Source organism: Anticarsia gemmatalis, chromosome 24 (assembly GCF_050436995.1).
Source record: "Anticarsia gemmatalis isolate Benzon Research Colony breed Stoneville strain chromosome 24, ilAntGemm2 primary, whole genome shotgun sequence".
Lineage (NCBI taxonomy): Eukaryota > Metazoa > Arthropoda > Insecta > Lepidoptera > Erebidae > Anticarsia > Anticarsia gemmatalis.
Window position 1 is genome coordinate 9,356,188 of NC_134768.1, and position 22,434 is coordinate 9,378,621.

Consider the following 22,434-nt stretch of genomic DNA (forward strand, 5'->3'; position numbering starts at 1 on the left):
GTGGGGGCCCGGTAGGCGTCAGTCGCTCTATGCATGTAAGTGGACTATGCACTCGGTCACTGGCCAATATACGAACAACATTGTGGTGATGGAAAGAACCACTCCACTATCACTGCTGTTTAATTAATAGTAGGTATTATTATAAGTGTGTTTACACGTTTTTTCAACAATCGATGATTTTCCTTCCCTTTAATACACATACTATTTCAACAGTTAATAAGTAAATAATTACTAATAAACGTTCATCTTGAATGTAACTCTATTCTCTTTATTCTGTCTGAGTTCCATCCGGTGTATTTTATTCAGTTGAGTATTTCATTATTTATTTGTTTATTTATTAAAGGAGGTCCAACAGCTTGTTCTTATTTAAATAACATTGTTAATTAAGTTACAGACAGCCAATTAGTGATCCCAGTTGTTTTTGGAAGAGACAATTTTATATATAGATTATGTATCTATGAGAATCATAAAAATAATTAATTTTTAAAAATATATATCTATATATAAGTATTTTATTATTATTACTTTTATTTTTTATTTTTGGACGCGTAGTGTTTTTGGAGCCATTATCTATCTATATATTAAACTCAAAGGTGACTGACGTAGTGATCTATCAACGCACAGCCCAAATCACCTAACAGAACGGGCTGAAATTTGCATGCAGGTAGATGTTATGACGTAGGCATCCACTAAAAAAGGATTTTAATAAATTCTACCCCTAAAGGGCTAAAATAGGGGGTGAGAGTTTGTATGAAACTTTGTCAATTTTATACACATCGGGCTGAGGGTTTGCATGCATTGAGTTCTTATGACGTAGGTATCGCTTTAAAAAGGATTTTGACAAATTACACCTCTAAGGGAATATATAAATAGAATAGGGGGTGAAAGTTTGTACGAATCTTCTTAAATTTTCGACTGATTGAACTGTAATTAACCTACATAGGAAAAATTTTACTACGGGAAATATTTTCATGCGGACGAAGTCGCGGGCGAAAGCTCGTATTTCAAAATATCTTAATTCCACTTCAGGCTTTTTTTGTTTGCCTTTAATTATTCTGTTTTTATTCCTAATTAGTGTACAATGTTTACGTCTATACTTTGTTATATAAAGAGCGCAGTGTCAGTGTGCTCTCATAAGAACACACTGACTTAGCGTCAAGTATTGATCATAAAAATAATTGTAAAGTAGTGCTTGACTGTTTCAAATATCGTGCCTGTAAGAGAATATACAAAACACGCTCAGTAAGTACGATAATACATTAATCTACATCTATATATTTATTTAACCCTTCGCTACCTTCTGTTGTAGTAGTGTAATAGACCTTCCCCTCAGTACGCCATTTTATACAATCGTCCGCTTGACTCATCTATTGCCGTCTAACACATTTTACTGCTTTGGTCCAACGTCCATCTTCACGTCTTGCCAAGTGCCCTGCCCATTGCCATTTCAGATGAGTTATTCGCGTACCCACATCTGCGACTATAGTGCAAAGATGTACATGATTATTATATAATAATTTTTAATATTATTCTTGTATTTATTAGAAACTTTTGTAATATATTAGGTCTACTTGAAATAATATTTTTTTTTTATTATAATCAAGACATGCATGACATATCCCATCTATTTTACACAGAATAACTAAAACATCTACAACAAGATGTTGACAGCGTTGTTGTGTGTGTTGTTGTGCGCATGCGTGTTGTTGGCGCTGCGCATGCGCGCGTCACGTGGGCACAAGCTTCCTCCTGCCTGCAAGGGATCGCTGCCTATCATCGGAATAACACATTTGATAATGGTAGACAACTCAAGTATGTACATTTAATGTCTACAATTTATGGCTTATTCGCAATCTGTCGCTACAATTGTTGAGCGAGTTTATAAGCCAACAGAGTGGTGAAAATAAATAATTTTAAATTTATTCATGGTAAAGCTTCCTGTCTTTTGATTGCAGAAGTCTGGTCTCTCATGGAATCAGTAGGTAAAGACACTATGAAAAAAGGAGGAGTCACTTCATCAAGAATTGGAATTGATAGGTTCTATTGTAAGTATCTCTTATTTGGTACCTAAGTGTATTTTTTACCTTCTTATTTTAATTGTAATTTGTAGTTTCAATCTTAAATGAACAAAGAATTGGACATCTGTAATGTTGTGTATCTCTAAATAAATTTAAAAAAATATATTAATCTTAATTAGCTGTACCAAACAACTTAGCTATGTTAAACGCAGATACAATTTCGCGTCCGCTAGTGCCGAATAAAATCAGCTATTCTTACAAAATTCCAGTTGTCACGGACCCAGAAGACGCTTTAACCATAGCCAACACATGCTTGGATAAACCTCGCTTCTATAAATTTGCAGAGTTATTTATAGGAGAAGGTTTAGTAACCTCTTCTGGTGAGTTTTGAAATTTTCGATCTATATTTTATTTCAAAAATCTGTAATTTCATTCCTTTTCTTTTCTTTCAAACAACTGTTTAGGTTCCAAGTGGAAGCGTCATCGAAAGCTTCTGAATCCAGCGTTCACTGCGTCAGTCACCCATGGCTTCATAGAGACCTTCAACAGACAAGCGGAGAAGTTAAACACTGAACTAGCTGAATTTGCTGGTAAAGGGCCGTTTGAAGCAACTTATTATATACAGAATATATCACTGCAAGCCTCGTGTCGTAAGTATTTATAGTGAACTATATTCTCTAGCTAGCCATCCTGATAATAAGGCAGACTCTCAGCTTCCCATGCTCCCAGAAGCAATGAGATCTATGAAGAACTTCTTGTAGTCACTGATTTTTTTCTTACACGAGTGGTCCCCAGTGCTACTGTAGTAGCAGTCAGACAAATCTTTAATTTCACAACACCTCGCTCTGGGTCTCGAGTGTTTGATTTATTTAAGTTTTTTATCAAAAGGTTTATTTTTGTCGCATTATCTTACATTTTAGTAAATACATTTGGAACAACCAGCTTCCACGACGAAGAATTATTTAAACAGTTCTTGGAAACCGTTGATCAAGCAATGAATGTGATAATACAAAGATTTGTTAATATTTGGCAACACAGTGATTTGTTATACAAACTGAGTGGATTGAAAAAGAAACAGGATGTATTGGCAAAGACGTATACAGAATTGACGAACAGAGTAAGATAATATTTTTTCATAGTTTTATTTTGATGGACTTTAGTGTCTTGTTGGTGATGGTTTCGTTCTTCCTTGTATTTTCCAAATTGTCTTTGCTTTCACTTAGTCTTCCTTCCAAAACGTCTCGCTGAACATTTTTGTACAAGTGGTCTCTCTTTGAATCTATTCTCGGTCAGTTCCGGCAACTGTTTGCCGATGTTATCAAGTGCATAATTTCATCATTTTCATAATATTTCGTTCTTGTCAGTCCTAAAAATTATTTTTAATATTATTAAAAAACATATTACTTTAAATACGTCGTAAGATATATCCTTTACCCACAGGTTATTCAGAAAACAGCAGCAGCATTAAAAGAGCGACACAACTATAGAAATATAGTTGAACATAAAACAGGTACGTAGTGAAATATTGTGTTGTTTAAACTTATGCAAGTGTTTTATTTTAATATTTACTGTTTACTTTTCTAGGTGCAGCATCTTTCTTAGAAATAATGTTACCTCTTCGAGAGAATAACTCTCTGTCTGATCAAGAATTCAAAGAAGAATTAGACACCATTGTTAGTGCGAGTTTTGAAACAACTGCTCAACTACTTGAAGCTATTTTGATATTAGTTGGTTCACATCCAGAAGTCCAAGAACGCTTATACGAAGAGTATGTTGCGTTACTTAAACTAAAGTAGAACAATAAGTGTCTAAATGTACAACCAAATTGACACAAATAATATGTATAGTATAACTCAACTAGAAATGATTTCAGAATAATACGGATCGTAGGTCAAGAAAGAGATGTAGATAAAGAAGATCTACGAAAGTTGGTGTATACAGAAGCTGTGATAAACGAATGTCTTCGATTTCAACCGACAGCACCAGTACAGCCGAGATACGTTAGTCAAGATGTTAAATTGAGTAAGTAATGAAACTATCACATGCTAGAGTGATTATAATATACAGACTACAGTATGTATGTACACACGGTAGAATTTTAGCCACTGAAGTATGTCTGAGTAAAGACACTAAGTCACTTATAAACTAAGCGGATTGAAAATCACAATCACAAATTTTAAGCATTTACATTCTACGCTCATATCCGGTTGGTAAACGATCTGTAGGTTTAGCAAACCTTGGGTCGCGGTCATTTTACAGATACCGCATAGTGGCATTTGAACTGGGCATCTTGAGGTCACGAAAATGTTGGATCCCTGTGGTTGTCAATTAAGATAACAGTCGTTAAGCCACGCCAGACCTCCGGGCGGCTTGAACTACTTTGACACTTGGTTGACCACTAACCTTACGATAAGAAGAGGAAGAAGAATTTCAAACATCAAGAAATATAACAACAACAATTACTTAAAAATAATCATTTGTTTCAGAAAACTACACAATTCGAGCAGGCAGTATATGTGGTATACTTGCGTACGGTATTCACCGAGATCCTGTTTGGGGTCCAGACGCTGATCAGTTCAGACCGGAGCGATGGCTGGAGCCTGACACTCTACCTGATATATCAACAGCATTTATTGGCTTTAGTCTTGGAAAAAGATATTGCATAGGTTTTTTTTTCATTTTCTTTACATTGTTTAGCTTTTTATGTCACGTAAACATATTTAGATTTTTTATCTAGCCTGTCCCATTTCTGAACAAAGGCCTCTCGTCTAGAATTCCAGTCCCCTCGGTCGCTTGCTGCGTCCGGCCAACCAGTCCAGGAACGCTATCCAAGTCGTCCGGCCATCTCCGTTTGGGCCCTCCCCTTTGCCGCATCTTGTGGCACCCACTTCGTAGCTATCTCTTAGGGTGCAACGGGTAATACGCGTTTTGGAACGTAATATAGAGTTCCGGTCGTGATCCGTCCTCTTTACCCCAAGAATGCTACGCTCCATAGCTCTCTGGCAAACCTTCATATTAATTTCTAAAATATTCTGAAAAAAATTGTCTGTTCATTGTTTTACTGCGGAGTCTCCTTTATAAAATTGGCAAGAGAGGTTTTGAGTTCACTTCTAAGTTTCGTCTAAATGAAGGTTTGCATACTTTGCATACCCAATAGCTGTTAAAAAATTCAAGAAAGCCAGGCTGCATCATGATCACGTTATATTTTCGTATAGATATAGTTAGAACAAGTTATAATTATTTCAAGTACACTCATCATTTCAAAAAGTCATTGGTGTGCTGCTTTGGTTTCGAACCATCAACCACTTGCGTGGGAGTTGTACGTATGTGGCGATTAGTAGAAAATACGACTGCCGTACGAAGATCTCCTGTTCGAATCCCGGACTATTAAATTATTGAAAGTTTTACTGCATAGCAAACGTAAATTTGATATCAAAAGGTTAAAAAAATAATAACTGGATGTTCTTTTGCAGGTAAAATATACGCGATGACGTCACTGAAGGTGTCGCTGGTACACTTAGTGCGGAAGTATCACGTGATGGGTGATCATAACAAACTGCAGTTTAAGATTGACATCACATTGAAGCCGGTGAAAGGACACGAAATTATTCTGCAACGAAGAACATAGAATGTAAAATTTTTAAAAATACTATATAACACACAATGTTCTGTACAGATATTATAAACGTATGTTGCAATGATAAACTAGATATACCATTTTTTTACCCTTTACTGTCCCACTGCATGGCAAGGGTCTCCTCCAAAACGAGGGGGAGGGGTTAGGCCTTGAGTCCACCACGCTGGCCAAGTGCGGGTTGGGGACTTTGCAATACTTTGCATGCCCTCAATAAATGTATTACACAAATATATCAATAGTCAAAAAATATTTCATTTATTAATTTACTTGTTAGTAGTTGCTAGCTCTACTTTTATAATATTGCACATTTAATAAAAGACAATTTTTCATTTTATGAAAATTATGATCCAGAATAGGGAACATAAAGATATCACCGTACACTCATATTCAGCGCGCTGAGCTAGCATTGTTTTATTATCTCCATATTATTGCTGTTGAGGAGTTTGTGGCTAAATAACAACAGCCGCCAGATCGCTCCCTGGGGTAAAGCTACGCCGAGGTCGTCCGGGTTAGTACCTACTTGGAACAGAGGAGAGTGGCATATTAGCCGCCTTTACACACATACTCTATCACACGTTCTTAGGAACGTACAGGATTACACGCGAGAGAGCGATTTTCTTCGCGGACTTGACTAATGAGCGCGGCGCGTGGTCTTTCCTTTCCCCTTACACACGCGAGAATCTTGTTTCATTTGCGATAGAGTGTGTGTGTAGGGGGCTATTCTCCAGGTAAGGGCTATGACAAAGCAAAATTGTTTTTTGTTCCTAGACTCCCTCAGTTGTGCATGCAACGAATGGTTACCGGGGTTTTTAGCATTAACACATAACCCGTTCTTTCTTCGCCTAGGGATAGCGGATATCCGAAGGTATTTTCCCCCTGGGTATAAAGGATTTTAAAGTGACATTGGCCATTTGTCAGATACATACTTAAAATGAATTCTTGTTAATCAAACATTACACATTTATTTATATTTTTTCATTTATTTCATCCAATGGCATAAAGTACGAGTTATAACCTAATGCGAAATACAGGGCTATATTGAAAACACCAATAATCTCGCGAGAATAGGTGGCTAACATCATAAATCCTGCGAGATTTTTGTTGTTTTTGAAATAAAATTTCTCCTATGAAGAATCTTATTATTTTTTTACGTATTATTTTATAGTATTACGTATGTTTAATCAGTTTACATTCTATGTTCTCAGTTGTAAAGTAATCTCATGTCCTTTCACGGGCTTCAATGTGACAGCAAACGTAAACTGCAGTTTGTTATGGTCACCCATCACGTGATACTTCCGTACTAAGTGTACCAGCGACACCTTCAGTGACGTCATCGCGTATATTTTACCTGCAGCCAAGAAAATCCAGTAACTACTCATAACATCTTTCTCAAAACTCTGCAGATACTAAAATAATTACTCTATAGTCAACTAAACATACATATTCCACATATCGCTCCGTATAGGCTGGTTTTATTTTAATAAATCAGTTCCTCGGATAACTATTACATTTTATAAATAAAAATTATTAAAATCACCTATACAAGATCTCTTTCCAAGACTGAAGCCAATAAATGCTGTTGATATATCAGGTAGAGTGTCAGGCTCCAGCCATCGCTCCGGTCTGAACTGATCAGCGTCTGGACCCCAAACAGGATCTCGGTGAATACCGTACGCAAGTATTACACATTGACTACCTGCGCGAGCTGTGTAGTTTTCTGAAATGAATAGTGCATGATTAGTGTTTATTCAAATGAGTACTTGATATCCTACGAATATTATAAATGCGAAAGTATGTATGTATGTATGGATGTTTAACAAACATCCATACATACATACATACTTTTCGCGTTTTTACGTTTCACGCAAATACAACAAAATCGAAATTTGGTATGTAGATAGCTGAAGACCCAGAATAACACATAGGCTACTTTTTATCCCGGAGTTCCCGAGGAATCAGGATTTACATGGGAAGGGTTTCCATGCGGATGAAGTGGCGGGCGGCCTCTAGTACTCTATACTTTTATGCAGTTATGATTAAATTGGCGAATGGAAAAGTTCATGTTTGACCTGAGTAAAGAACAGCCTAGCAATAACGTAGCGCGCAGATCATTTGCCAACGCGAGCAACATATTAACATGACCTTCATAGTTGGAGCAGTTCCATTACTTACAGCAGAGAGTTCCATTACTTACTCAATTTAACATCTTGACCAATAAATCTCGGCAGTGCTGGCACCGTCGGTTGAAATCGTAGACATTCATTTATCACAGCTTCTGTATACACCAACTTTCGTAGATCTTCTTTATCTACATCTCTTTCTTGACCCACGATGTGTATTATTCTGAAATCATTTCTAGTTGAGTTATTCTATACATATTATTTGTGTCAATTTGGTTGTACGTTTAGACACTTATTGTTCTACTTTAGTTTAAGTAACGCAACATACTCTTCGTATAAGCGTTCCTGAACTTCTGGATGTGATCCAATTAATATCAAAATAGCTTCAAGAAGTTGAGAAGTTGTTTCAAAACTGGCACCAACAATGGTGTCTAATTCTTCTTTGAATTCTTGATCAGACAGAGAGTTATTCTCTCGAAGAGGTAACATTATTTCTAAGAAAGATGCTGCACCTAGAAAAGTAAACAGTAAATATTAAAATAAAACACTTGCATAAGTTTAAACAACACAATATTTCACTACGTACCTGTTTTATGTTCAACTATATTTCTATAGTTGTGTCGCTCTTTTAATGCTGCTGCTGTTTTCTGAATAACCTGTGGGTAAAGGATATAACTTAGGATATGTTTTTTAGGACTGACAAGATCGAAATATTACGAAAATGATAAAATTGTACACTTGATAACATCGGCAACCAGTTGCCGGTACTGATCGGAAAAAAAATCATAGAGAGACCTTCTCCAAGAATTTTAGGGTACTAAGTGAAAGCAACGACAATTTGGAAAATACGAGGAAGAACGAAACCATCACCAACAAGACACTGAAGTCCATCAAAATAAAACTATGAAAAAATATTATCTTACTCTGTTCGTCATTTCTGTATACGTCTTTGCCAATACATCGTGTTTCTTTTTCAATCCACTCAGTTTGTATAACAAATCACTGTGTTGCCAAATATTAACGGATCTTTGAACTATCACATGCATTGCTTGTTCGACGGTTTTCAAGAACTGTTTAAAAAATTCTTCGTCGTGAAAGCTAGTTGTTCCAAATGTATTTACTAAAACAGAAGACAATACGACAAAAATAAATCATTATCCTAAAAACTTTATTAATCAAACACTAGATGATTTGAAGCAAAGTAGTTATTAGATTAAGGACTAGTATGACTGCTTCGGCAGTAGTGTGAGCATCACTCTTCTGTAAGGAAAATGTAGTGACTGGAATATATTTTTCATAGATCTCATTGACGACTAACCTTCACGACAGGCTATGGGAGTTACAATAGAGGAGATAACCTGTAAAGAGAGAGCAAAGAGCTACGGAGCGCGCCATGCTTGGCATTTCTCTGATTGACCGCATACCCAACGTCGAAATACGCCGTAGAATTATAGTCGTACCAAATTTAAGTGGGAATAGGGAAGACATTTAGCTAGACGTAAGGATGGAAGGCAGACCAAAGCAATAATAGAATGGCGGCCATGGAATGGGCAAAGGTGAACAGTGACAGGGAAGGCCCCCAACGAATGGTCGGAGGACATTGTTAAATGTATATTTTAAAATTAACCTAATTAAATTATTAAACCAATTTTTATTTATCTACCTCCTCCACTTTGCTAGCTTTTCGCCATAGATATGGACATTCTTTTGGTTCTTTAATAGGTTTTTGTTTATCCTCTGGTTTTTGAGGGCTAATAGCTTCTATGTTATTAGTTTCCTGTTTAAAATTACCATTAAAAGCTTTGGGGCTGCAATGGATGAGACAAGCGCAGGACCGTATAAAGTAGCGTACTGAGGGAGAGGCCTATGTTCAACAGTGGATCGAAACGGGCTAATTAGATAGATCGGTTCATATCGGCAACAGGCAACTCCTGCGTAATTGTATAGTTTGATAAAACCGCTGTTGTTATCAGAATGACTAGCTAGATAATATTGTTCACTATAAATACTTACGACACGAGGTTTGCAGTGATATATTATGTATATTATAAGTTGCTTCAAACGGCCCTTTACCAGCAAATTCAGCTAGCTCAGTAGTTAACTTCTCGGCTTGTCTGTTGAAGGTCTCCATGAAGCCATGGATGATGGAAGAAGTAAATGCCGGATTCAATAACTTTCGATGACGCTTCCACTTGGAACCTAAATAGTTGTTTGAAGGCATTATTATTATGAGCGAGGAAGTAAAGAACTACGCCATTTACAAATTACGCCTATTGAACTCAATTCTAAAAATATTGGCCGGCTTTCTAAATGCAGGCGGCTAGTGTTGTTACAAAATATTCTTCTAATTGCACAGATTGGTACAACGTGGGAACTTAATTAAAATAATGAATATTTAGAAATGATTAGCTGAAAAATTTACAACTTACCCGAAGAGGTAACTAAACCTTGTCCTAGAAAGAACTCCATGAATTTATAGTAGTAAGGTTTGTCTAAACAAGTATTGGCTATCGTTAAAGCGTCCTCAGGATCTGTGATACCTGAAATATTATAAGAAAATAGCTGCTATTATTTTGCGAAGCTCCGGCTATTCATCGGAGTGATGAGCGCCAAGCACGTGATCTTTACACACGCGATCTTACAATAAGTTTTCCCCTATAGCTGGATTCTCTACCACTATCGTCTACCGGGATCCGACTACCGACAACCGGCCAGCTATCGAGTTTGTACGAAAACCTAATCAGCTCCTCTAACGGCCATCGTAGGAAATATTTTGGCAGTACATTTTAAATGTCAAACTCTCGATACTCGGTGGTTCCGATTGTAGAATACGCGGTGCTGATAGCGCGTTACTATACAGTCGTTACTATGGAGAGATAAACATTAAAGTACCGTAAGGTGTCAAGTTTGGCGCAAATAAAAAAAATGCAGCGAAAGCAGTAATCGAGCTGGTTCAAACAAGACTTGTTCGATAGCGTTACTGGCGCTTACATATTTTAAATCGCACGCTTGGTTTTTTAGTTTAAGGCCGGCCGCATACGTTCAGTTTCCGAATTAGGTTTCCTGATCAGAAATTCAAAGCTTTGGAGTAATTCAGCAGTTATTACAAAATCGATTACTGATTTAGTTGCACCTCAATTAGCTTAGTGTTGTGTTTCCTGATCTAATGAAGACATGACGCTTTGGGCATATTCTGTGAATTATCCTAGGCGTTGGACTGTGGTGTAAAAGTTACGGCTCTGAATCTTCTTATCCCTAACTTAGATTATAGGATTTAGAAATCTATACTAATCTATACTAATATTATAAAGCTGAAGAGTTTGTTTGTTTGAACGCGCTAATCTCAGAAGCCTCTGGCCCGATTTTAAAAATTCTTCCAGTGTAAGATAGCCCATTTATTGAGGAAGGCTATAGGCTATATATCATCGCGCTTCGACCAATAGGAGCAGAGTACCAGTATAAAATGTTACAAAAACGGGGTAAATTATGACCCATTCTCCCTTATGTGACGCAAGTAAAGTTGTGCGGGTCAGCTAGTTCGAAATAAATGGAAACCGATCCGCTGTTTCGGTGGCCAAAGTGGGGGTGCCACAAGGTTCAATACTCGGCCCTTTTTTATTTTCATTAATGATATACCTCATCTTGTTAAAAATAGCCACGAGATAGTATTATTCGCTGATTATTCACTTTTATTTAAACTTAAACGACAGCAGACCACTCTTGACGGTGTAAATAATGCTATCTTTGAAGTGTCGTCTTGGTTCGACGTTAACAATCTGCTTTTAAACGAGCAAAAAATTGTCTAAACTTGTAACACTTAATCTCAAACCAGCGAAATCTTTGATAAAGCGTAGGGAGATGATATAAATGGAAAATAACCCAGAAGTAGACCCGATACCTCATCATTAGCCGTTGGATTTAAGTCATGTTAAGTTAAACAAATACAAAATACTTACAGTACATTCTATCTAGCCCAAATCTCGCGATAGTGACTCCTCCTTGCTTCATTGTGTCGTAAGTTATTGATTCTATAACGGACCATACTTCTGCAAGCAATATAAATGCGTTATTTTTCCCATATTCAATCAAATCATGTCAACATTTGGTAACAAAAACAATATAAGTACTCGAGTTGTCTCTCATTATTAAATGAGTCATTCCGATGATAGGCAGCGATCCCTCGCAGGCAGGAGGAAGCTTGTGCCCACGTGACGCGCGCATGCGCAGCGCCAACAACACGCATGCGCACAACAACACACACAACAACGCTGTCAACATCTTGTTGTAGATGTTTTAGTTATTCTGTGAAAAATAGATTGGATATGTCATGTATGTGTTGATTATAATTACAATTTTTGTTTCATTATTTCAAGTATATGGTAATAGATAGATAGGTAAGTTTGTGATAAATACATGCCAGTATTGATATTTTAGTAAACGGCGTTAATAACACTATGCAACAAATTTGAAAAAAAAAATCACCTGACTTACAATATGTAATTATGACTTATCACCTTAAAACTATTCGGTGTGTACAAATAAAATTATTACATCACGTCAGATTTAGTAGTGATAGGCTTACCGATTTTGAAAAAAAATGTATAAAGGAGAGACTTAATTTTTTATTATACATTAGCTGACCTGCGCAACTTCGCTTGCGTCACATAAGAGATAATATAATTCAAGACCAAAATTAGCCAAATCGGTCCAGCCGTTCTCGAGTTTTAGCGAGACTAACGAACAGGAATTCATTTTCTGGCTTCTATTGATTGTATGAAGATCCCCCATTTTAGTTAAAAATGTTTCAAAAACGGGGAAAATTATCTCTTATGTGACGCAAGCGAAGTTGCGGTGGTCAGCTAGTCTATATATAAAAATGGCATGTTATTATTCAAAAAAAGTGTTTATAAATCAATACATATAATAAATTATAAGAACCTCGTGTCTGCACATTATAGATATTATATAGCTTTTGTTATATAGCTATTCTTCGCTACCATATAGGCTATTTTCTTTGGAAAATCGCTCTTTAGGGAGGAAGAAATAGGGGAAAGTTTGTATGAAACTCCGTCATTTTTGGAGCTAATTCGATTAAAATTAATTTTTGGCTATATAGTTAGAAATTAAGAATGACGCAATAAATATGTTTGGAAATTCTGCCTTAACGGGGGTGAAAAAGTTTCTATGAAACTACGTCGGTTTTGAAGCTAAATCTATAAAAATTTAAGTTGTTTAGCAAGCAAGTGGTCATGATCTCCTGGTAATTGGGAAAAGTTTTATAGAGAGTTTTTAGAGTTTATAGAGCCGTTTTTTAGTTTTTTAGGCCTAATTCTGATCGGAAAATAGGTCAACAGCTACCAGGAGATCATGACTAATTGGTGTTGTTATTTCATCAATATTCTATTCTTCTAGCATGTTCAAACACGGTCAAGCGGGATAAAAAGTATCCGTATGTCCATCTCCTGGCTCTAAGCTACCTCCCTACCAATTTTCAGCCAAATCTGTTCTGCCGTTCTTGAGTTATAAGTGGTGTAACTAACACGACTTTCTTTTAACTAAATCTATAAAAATTAAAGTTGTTTAGCAAGCAAGTGGTCGACAACCGGCTAGCTATCGAAATTTTGACATATAGAATGTACTGCCAAAATGTTTCCTTCGACACCCGTCAGAGGCGCTGATCAGATTTCTATACAAAATTTCTCGATGACAGTTCGGTTGTCGGTAGTCGATAGTAGTAGAGAATCGAGGCACAGGGTAACTGTGAAAAGGTTTATAGAGAGTTTTTAGAGTTTGTAGAGCCATTTTTTTGTTTTTTAGGCCTAATTCTGATCGGAAAATAGATCCACAGCTACCAGGAGATCATGACTAATTGGTGTTGTCAAAACTACTGTTTTGAAGATTTTCCCGGCAATTATTCGAATTTTTCTCACCTTTTAAACCTTCCCTGGACTTCCACGAATAATTCAAGACCAAAATTAGCCAAATCGGTTCAGCCGTTCTCGAGTTTTAGCGAAACTAACGAACAGCAATTCATTTTTATATACAATGTGTCCCAAAACTCAACGTCAAAATGAAAACCTGAGCTAGGCCGAGTGGTCTGAGCTCTCAAAAAATATTTTAAAAAATCTATCTCATGTAGTTTTAAAATGACAACTATTTTTGTAAATTGCCACCCTCTGATGAGTTTACGTCTACTGTGGCTACAAATGACTTCTTTTCTAGTTCTTTTTTGTGTGGAGTATTAAGTAACGCTACTACAAATTTCAATTCATTATTTGCACACAACTTCATTGCGAATCCTTTTATGGCGAACTATGCCTTCAAAATATTTCATCACTCGACTTTGACAGTCTGTCCTGAAAAATAATTGTACAACGTTTTTTCGGCATGTACCCTTAAAAGTTGGCGCATTTAATGGACTTTCAAAAATGGTATAACACTAACTAAATTATTTCATAGACGACGAGAAAATAATAAAAATCTTAAGATAGTCGGTATTTAATTTATTATTAGTTCGTCATAAAACTTTCTCAACTACTAAGTATGCTTAATACGAATTACCATTCGGGATCCCAGTGAATTTTTTGGTGTTGCATAGTGTTATCTTAATTCATTATTCAAGTCTTAAGACGAAAGAAGTCAGAACTTGTAATCACAAAATTAAATATTTTTGGCAACTCACTCGGTCATCTGATGACAGACAACTCGTAGACATACTTATGACTATTACTTATACTAATATTGTGTAAATTTACATCCAGGCTTAGAACACAAGTCGTGCCTACTTACTCACTGAGTTTTGTGTATTCTCCCACAGGCACTAATTTTAAAACAGTCACAAGACAGTTTGTTCTTAAGAGAACAGATAAAGAATGGCTGCAGAAATAATAGTCCTCTTTATATACCGAATTAGAAACATTGTACATTAATTAGGAATAAAATTCATTTCATTCAATGTTAATAGTCCAATATTAAAAGTAAAGGTGAAGTTAAGAACCAGAAATGTTAATTAAATTATCTTGATAACAGACTTAATAATTCTCAAGTTAACCGTCTGCAGTCTCAACACTACCCGTCGAATTTTTTCTTCGAAACTTTAATTCGATTATTTTATTAACTTCTCAAAAGCTACAACGAAGATTGTAATTTTCTTAATTACATTCGCTTTTGTTACTTCGTTACTAGCAGCTGAAAAATATCGCGTGTTAAATGGCTTAGTTATCCAAATCGCGCAGATCGATCTCTGAGGTTGAGCTCTACGCTTCCCGAGGTATTTCTGTGGATGGGTGACCATCTTATACACATCGAGCCCCTCCGTGTTTCGGAAGGCACGTTAAGTTTTGGGTCCCGGCTGTCATTTTTAAAGATCTGTGACAGTTGTTAACAGTAGTCAGAAGCTTGTACGTCTGACAACCAGACTTACTAAAGAATATCGTGTTATAACCCAGGTAACTGGGCTGTGGAGATATGATAGGCAGTCACTCATAATGTAAAATACTGATATTCGGTGAGACTGGAAGCCGATTCCAACATAGTTTGGAACAAATGCAAGGCTCAAAAAATGGCGTATAATACGTTTGTGACGAACTTATGCATTTGGAAAAAAAATCGTCTCAAGAACATATTGAAAGATATTTTTTTTTGCATGAAGTGTATTTTTTCTAATATATTATTGTGTTAGCTACAACTACTTACTATATAGGTATGTATGTAAAGATCAAGCATTCAAATAAATATTATTTATATTTATTCTTTAAGATTTCCTGTTTCTACCCATTTTGATACCCATCTTTTGGCAGAATTTCAGGTTTTAAAATAATCATAATCATAATCATTTATTTGCCAGAAATGTGGTCATAACAAAGATATTAATAACAATTTATAGGAGCAGTACACATTTCGCTATAACATTACAGCATGCAAATATTAATAATAGGAATAGTTACATATCATACAAAAATAATAAAATTAACAATTAGACATCACAGTGAAACACAAACATAGAAAAGAAAATAATTACAACAATGCATTTCTAAGATAAGATTCTCGGCTTCGGGTCTTATTTGTTTGTCTGTATGTTTCCGTAGTTCAAAAGTTTAAAAAGCTCACACGGCGACGTTGTGTTAAAAATAATTGTTTAATATTTTTTATAAATTTCAGTGCTTCTGCTTCATATTATTATAAATGGTCATTGGTCCTTCATTCTATGTACAAGACTGATCTCGTGTCCTTTCACGGGCTTCAATGTGACATCAAGCTTGAACTGCAGTTTGTTATGGTCACCCATCACGTGATACTTCCGTACTAAGTGTACCAGCGACACCTTCAGTGACGTCATCGCGTACATTTTACCTGCAGCCAAGTAAATCCAGTAATTACTCATAACATCTTTCTCAAAACTCCGCAGATACTAAAATAATTACGCTATAGTCAACTAAACTACTGCGCACGTTTGGCGCAGTGGTTTAAGCGGTCACCTCGCCGCAACAACCGTAGCGCCGCGTGTGGTGGGTTCGAATCCCACCCGGGACAAATCTTTGTGTGATGAGCACGAGTATTTGTTCTGAGCCTGGATGTCAATTTATCTATATAAGTTTGTATTTAGAAATATATAAGTATGTTTATCAGTTATTTGGTTACCATAGTACAAGCTCTGCTTAGTTTGGAATCAAATGACCGTGTGTGAGTTGTCCAATGATATTTATTATTTATTTATTATCCTACATATCGCTCCGTATAGGCTGGTTTTATTTTAATAAATCAGTTCTTCGAAGAATCCTTTATATAAACAAAAATTATTATAATTACCTATACAAGATCTCTTTCCAAGACTGAAGCCAATAAATGCTGTTGATATATCAGGTAGAGTGTCAGGCTCCAGCCATCGCTCCGGTCTGAACTGATCAGCGTCTGGACCCCAAACAGGATCTCGGTGAATACCGTACGCAAGTATGAAACACTGACTACCTGCGCGAGCTGTGTAGTTTTCTGAAATGAATAGTGATTGGTGTTTATTTAAATGATTACTTGATATCCCACGAATATTATAAATGCGAAAGTATGTATGTAGTGTTTCACGCAAATACTACAAAATCGAAATTTGGTATGAAGATAGCTGAAGACCCAGAATAACACATAGGCTACTTTTTATCCCGGAGTTCCCGAGGAATCAGGATTTACATGGGAAGGGTTTCCATGCGGACGAAGTCGCGGGCGGCTTCTAGTACTATATACATACTTTTATGCAGTTATGGTTAAATTGGCGAATGGTAAAGCTCATGTTTAACCTGAGTAAAGACCAGCCTAGCAATAACGTAGCGCGCAGATCATTAGCCAACGCGGGCAACATATTAACATGATCTTCATGGTTGGAGCAGTTCCATTACTTACAGCAGAGAGTTCCATTACTTACTCAATTTAACATCTTGACCAATAAACCTCGGCTGTAGTGGCACCGTCGGTTGAAATCGTAGACATTCGTTTATCACAGCTTCTGTATACACCAACTTTCGTAGATCTTCTTTATCTACATCTCTTTCTTGGCCCACGATGTGTATTATTCTGAAATCATTTCTAGTTGAGTTATTCTATACATATTATTTGTGTCAATTTGGTTGTACGTTTAGACACTTATTGTTCTACTTTAGTTTAAGTAACACATACTCTTCGTATAAGCGTTCCTGGACTTCTGGATGTGATCCAACTAATATCAAAATGGCTTCAAGTAGTTGAGCAGTTGTTTCAAAACTGGCACCAACAATGGTGTCTAATTCTTCTTTGAATTCTTGATCAGACAGAGAGTTATTCTCTCGAAGAGGTAACATTATTTCTAAGAAAGATGCTGCACCTAGAAAAGTAAACAGTAAATATTAAAATAAAACACTTGCATAAGTTTAAACAACACAATATTTCACTACGTACCTGTTTTATGTTCAACTATATTTCTATAGTTGTGTCGCTCTTTTAATGCTGCTGCTGTTTTCTGAATAACCTGTGGGTAAAGGATATATCTTACGACGTGTTTAAAGTAATATGTTTTTTAATAATATTAAAAATAATTTTTAGGACTGACAAGAACGAAATATTATGAAAATGATGAAATTATGCACTTGATAACATCGGCAAACAGTTGCCGGAACTGACCAAGAATAGATTCATAGAGAGACCACTTGTACAAAAATGTTCAGCGAGACATTTTGGCAAGAAGACTAAGTGAAAGCAAAGACAATTTGGAAAATACAAGGAAGAACGAAACCATCACCAACAAGACACTAAAGTCCATCAAAATGAATAAATAAAAAAATATTATCTTACTCTGTTCGTCATTTCTGTATACGTCTTTGCCAATACATCCTGTTTCTTTTTCAATCCACTCAGTTTGTATAACAAATCACTGTGTTGCCAAATATTAACAAATCTTTGTATTATCACATGCATTGCTTGATCGACGGTATTCAAGAACTGTTTAAATAATTCTTCATCGTGGAAGCTAGTTGTTCCAAATGTATTTACTAAAACGGAAGATAATGCGGCAAAAATAAATCATTTTGATAAAAAACTTAAATAAATCAAACACTCGAGACCCAGAGCGAGGTAGTTGTGAAATTAAAGATTTGTCTGACTGCTACAACAGTACCACTGGGGACCACTCGTGTAAGAAAAAAATCACCGACTACAAGAAGTTTTTCATAGATCTCATTGCTTCTGGGAGCATGGGAAGTTCTGAGTCGACCTTATTATCAGGATGGCTAGTTAGAGAATATTGTTCGCTATCAATACTTACGACACGAGGCTTGCAGTGATATATTCTGTATATAATAAGTTGCTTCAAACGGCCCTTTACCAGCAAATTCAGCTAGTTCAGTGTTTAACTTCTCCGCTTGTCTGTTGAAGGTCTCCATGAAGCCATGGGTGACTGACGCAGTGAACGCTGGATTCAGTAGCTTTCGATGACGCTTCCACTTGGAACCTAAGTAGTTAACGATTTTAAGCAGTCACGACTTGTATACATAATATTATAATGTAACGGGTCTTAATCGCGATTGAAAATTAAAGATTAGAATACCTTATTTGTTCATCCGACGTTTCGATCGAATTACATCGACCGTGGTCACGAGCTGACTGAACAAATAAGGTATTCTAACCTTTAATTTTCAATCGCGATTAAGACCCGTTACATTATAATATTACCTAAGTAGTTGTTTGAAGGGATAGAAAAAGAATTAAATTACAGATTTTTTAAATAAAATAAGCAATAAAGGATCGAAAATTAATAAACTCACCAGAAGAGGTTACTAAACCTTGTCCTATAACGAACTCTCCAAATTTATAGAAGCGAGGTTTATCCAAGCATGTGTTGGCTATGGTTAAAGCGTCTTCAGGGTCCGTGACAACTGGAATTTTGTAAGAATAGCTGATTTTATTCGGCACTAGCGGACGCGAAATTGTATCTGCGTTTAACATATCTAAGTTTTTTTGTACCTACAGATAATTAAAATTATATATATATTTTTAAATTTACTTAGATAGACAATATTGCAGATGTCAAATTCGTTGTTCATTTAAGGTGATTGAAACTACAAATTACAATTAAAATAAGAAGCTAAAAAATACACTTAGGTACCAAATAGATAATGATAATGATGATAGATGTAATGAGATACTTACAATAGAACCTATCTATTCCAATTCTTGATGAAGTGACTCCTCCTTTTTTCATTGTGTCTTTACCTACTGATTCAATGAGAGACCAGACTTCTGCAATCAAAGGACAGGAAGCTTTACCATTCATAAATTTAAAATTATTTATTTTCACTTCTATCTTGGCTTAGAAACTCGCTGAACAATTGTAGCTATTGCGAATAAACCATAAATTGTAGACATTAAATGTACATACTTGAGTTGTCTGCCATTATCAAATGTGTTATTCCGATGATAGGCAATGATCCCTTGCAGGCAGGAGGTAGTTTGTGTGCACGTGACGCGCGCATGCGCAGCGCCAACAACACGCATGCGCACAACAACACACACAACAACGCTGTCAACATCTTGATGTAGATTTAGTTCTCCTGTCAAAGAAAAAAAAAAAAGTAAATAAGTATGTAGTTTTAAAAGTTTTTGAACTAGTAGCGACTATATTCAGTGCAAAGATTTAAATAGGCTTTCAGATCTTTAACACTTAATTGCTAAGTAGTCATAAACTAATAGGAATTTTAATTAATCGTTAACATGATACGGTCGTGGTCGATTGAAACACTTTTAAGATTCCTTGAGCAATTTTTTATTATGTGTCCAGACTGCAGTAGCTTAAAAACGTTTAAGGCTTATCTTTTAAACTAGCTGACCCGCGCAACTTTGCTTGCGTCACATAAGAGAGAATGGGTCAATTTTTTCCCCGTTTTTGTAAAAAAAAATACTGGTACTCTGCTCCTACTGGTCGTAGCGTAATGATATATAACCTTTAACCTTCCTCGATAAATGGGCTATCTAACACTGAAAGAATTTTTCAAATCGGACCAGTAGTTTCTGAGATTAGCGCGTTCAAACAAACAAACAAACTCTTCGGCTTTATAATGTTAGTATAGATGATATTATATATGTACATACATACATAATAGATAATGATACAGTCACTTTGAAATTGGAAATTCAATCACATGAATATTATTAACGCATAAACGTATTTTCTTTTCGTCTCCAGAATCACTTCTGAACATTATTTTGATGCAGCCTCTATTTATGAAAGACAATATTGTTGCATTTGTATTTTGCATGCGTTTTTAATGCAGAGAGCAGCATTATTTTTGAAATGCATTATTATGATTGTATATTATTATGTAAATAAAAATTCTCCAGCAGAAATGTTCTTGTAAAATAAATGTTGAATGTTGTCCTACTGCTAAACAAGACCTGTTATGCGTGCAAGTTTTCAACGGTTCGAAATCTAGCATAACTTTTCAAGCTTTGCGAAGTTATGAGTTATTAGAACTGATATCAATTGCTGAAAGGGTCAAGAAAAAAATGTGATGAAACCTTGCATACCTAAAAGATATTTAAGACATTTCTAAAGGATATTTTGGACAAAAAGAAAGTATTTGGGCAGCGTGATGGACTCAAGGCCTAACTTATCCCTCTTTCGGGAAGAGACCCTTGCCCAGCAGTGAGTCATGGATTGCAAAAACATGAATGAAATAAATAAAAAATATAATAATAAATTTAACCCATTACTGTACCGCTGCTGGGCAAGGGTCTCCTCCCGTAATGAGGGAGGGGTTAGGCCTTGAGTCCACCACGCTGGCCAAGTGCGGGTTGGGGACTTTGCATGCCCTCAATAAATGTATTAAACAAATTTTAGGCATGCAAGGTTTCCTCACGATGTTTTCCTTCACCGTTGGAGCATGTGATAATTATTTCTAATACACACATAACTTCGAAAAGTCATTGGTGTGTTGCCTCGGATTCGAACCTGCAACCACTTGCGTAGGAGGTGTCAACTTATACCACTCGGCTATCATGTGAATCTATCTATAATCTATAATTTAGTTGTAAAAAAGAATACGACAATGTGTGCTTTGTACCATTTATTATTACCAATTTCTATTGTATAAATTTTGGTAACTCTATAATTGGGTATATTATATAAGTATTAATTTTTTTTTAATTGTATGTTTGTGAATTTTACGTATACTATACCTGTTAGTAAATAAATAAATTATTATACTCACTACAAAACGTAGTTTTTAATGCACTTCCGTTGACGTAATTTTAAATGCAAGTAAAATAAAGTATTTAGAGAAGAAAATTACCTCTGCTTGTGCGTGCAATTACTAGTACCTTCTGCCAATGACTGTAGAAAATTACCTTTTTATCCAACTATGTAGAAATGTGATAATTAATAACAAATCCAAATTAACCTTGGGTTAACACCATTGTTCGGATTAATCATCGACATTGTAAGCTAACTAGCTAATCCTCGTGGCTTCACTCGATCAGAGATCAGCGTACCTTATAATTTAGTCGACTACTTTTGATAACCACATTTTTATCCCGTTATTGTCCCACTGCTGGGCTAGGATTTCCTCCCGAACAAAAGAGAGGTTAGGCCTTGAGTCCACCACGCTGACCAATTGCGGGTTGGGGACGTTGCATACCTTCGAGAACTGCTCTAAACTCTCAGACATTTGTATGTCTTAACAACAACCTTGTGGTTGCATCATGATATTTTCCTTCACCGTTGGAACAAGAGATAATTATTTCTAATCGGTCTATCTATCGTATGGTTAGTGGTCAACCTAATGTCAAAGTTGTTCAAGCCGCCCGAGAGGCCTTTGACATGGCTTAACGACTGTTATCTTAATTGAAAACAACGAGGACCGATCTAAAAGAATGGAACAACAGTAAAGTTTGCAGGCAAACTAAGGCTGCAGTCCCGCTGGCACCTAAAAATCTTGCCCGCAACCTTATCAGTCTAAAAAGGGACAAAATACGCAAGGTCATAGGAATCCTAACCGGCCATTGTCCCCTAAACAAACATCTATGTACAATAGGTGTGACGGACAGCCCTCTGTGCAGAGGATGCATGGAGGCAGAGGAAACACCACAACATGTACTTGTGGAATGCAACAGCGTGGCGGATCAACGAGCGCGAACTAAAATATTG

General features: G+C 36.1%; 3 protein-coding genes across 4 annotated transcripts; 1 reads left to right on the plus strand and 2 right to left on the minus strand.

Annotated features, from left to right (window-relative positions):
- The first annotated feature begins 1,144 nt into the window (after nt 1–1,144).
- Nucleotides 1,145–5,672, plus strand: LOC142983624 (cytochrome P450 4V2-like). The gene is made up of 11 exons (XM_076130603.1): nt 1,145–1,242; nt 1,638–1,812; nt 1,956–2,045; nt 2,288–2,398; nt 2,483–2,668; nt 2,939–3,135; nt 3,459–3,528; nt 3,603–3,786; nt 3,892–4,040; nt 4,505–4,684; nt 5,492–5,672. The coding sequence occupies exons 2-11, from the start codon at nt 1,662–1,664 to the stop codon at nt 5,644–5,646; spliced, it is 1,473 nt and encodes a 490-aa protein (XP_075986718.1). The 5' UTR covers nt 1,145–1,242; nt 1,638–1,661; the 3' UTR covers nt 5,647–5,672.
- Nucleotides 5,673–6,638: 966 nt separating this feature from the next.
- Nucleotides 6,639–14,632, minus strand: LOC142983501 (cytochrome P450 4c3-like). Of its 2 annotated transcripts, none has more exons than XM_076130426.1 (11): nt 14,565–14,632; nt 11,903–12,077; nt 11,732–11,821; nt 10,205–10,315; nt 9,789–9,974; nt 8,699–8,895; nt 8,362–8,431; nt 8,104–8,287; nt 7,850–7,998; nt 7,193–7,372; nt 6,639–7,003 (listed from the first exon to the last, which is right to left on the minus strand). In XM_076130426.1, exons 2-11 carry the CDS (start codon nt 12,051–12,053, stop codon nt 6,849–6,851), a joined length of 1,473 nt encoding a protein of 490 aa, XP_075986541.1. In that variant the 5' UTR covers nt 12,054–12,077; nt 14,565–14,632; the 3' UTR covers nt 6,639–6,848. The 2 variants fall into 2 exon arrangements, with proteins under 2 accessions (XP_075986541.1, XP_075986542.1); XM_076130427.1 differs by having other exon boundaries at nt 14,569–14,628.
- Nucleotides 14,633–15,826: 1,194 nt separating this feature from the next.
- On the minus strand, nt 15,827–19,526 carry LOC142983502 (putative cytochrome P450 313b1). The gene is made up of 9 exons (XM_076130428.1): nt 19,443–19,526; nt 19,058–19,168; nt 18,559–18,744; nt 18,090–18,286; nt 17,697–17,766; nt 17,439–17,622; nt 17,188–17,336; nt 16,584–16,763; nt 15,827–16,127 (listed from the first exon to the last, which is right to left on the minus strand). Exons 1-9 carry the CDS (start codon nt 19,492–19,494, stop codon nt 15,964–15,966), a joined length of 1,293 nt encoding a protein of 430 aa, XP_075986543.1. The 5' UTR covers nt 19,495–19,526; the 3' UTR covers nt 15,827–15,963.
- Between the last annotated feature and the right edge of the window lie 2,908 nt (nt 19,527–22,434).

Excerpts from the sequence above, each read along its gene's own strand:
- LOC142983502 (XM_076130428.1), bottom strand. The coding sequence starts at position 19,494 with ATGAAAAAAGGAGGAGTCACTTCATCAAGAATTGGAATAGATAGGTTC. Across the intron at positions 18,287-18,558 it reads ATCACTGCAAGCCTCGTGTC|TAAATACATTTGGAACAACT; the intron begins GTAAGTATTGAT and ends CTTCCGTTTTAG. Across the intron at positions 17,767-18,089 it reads ATACAGAAATGACGAACAGA|GTTATTCAGAAAACAGCAGC; the intron begins GTAAGATAATAT and ends CTTTACCCACAG.
- LOC142983624 (XM_076130603.1), top strand. The coding sequence starts at position 1,662 with ATGTTGACAGCGTTGTTGTGTGTGTTGTTGTGCGCATGCGTGTTGTTG. Across the intron at positions 2,669-2,938 it reads ATCACTGCAAGCCTCGTGTC|TAAATACATTTGGAACAACC; the intron begins GTAAGTATTTAT and ends CTTACATTTTAG. Across the intron at positions 3,529-3,602 it reads TATAGTTGAACATAAAACAG|GTGCAGCATCTTTCTTAGAA; the intron begins GTACGTAGTGAA and ends TTACTTTTCTAG.
- LOC142983501 (XM_076130426.1), bottom strand. The coding sequence starts at position 12,053 with ATGTTGACAGCGTTGTTGTGTGTGTTGTTGTGCGCATGCGTGTTGTTG. Across the intron at positions 10,316-11,731 it reads TGGGCTAGATAGAATGTACT|GTATCACAGATCCTGAGGAC; the intron begins GTAAGTATTTTG and ends ATAATATTTCAG. Across the intron at positions 9,975-10,204 it reads AGGTTTAGTTACCTCTTCGG|GTTCCAAGTGGAAGCGTCAT; the intron begins GTAAGTTGTAAA and ends ACAACTATTTAG.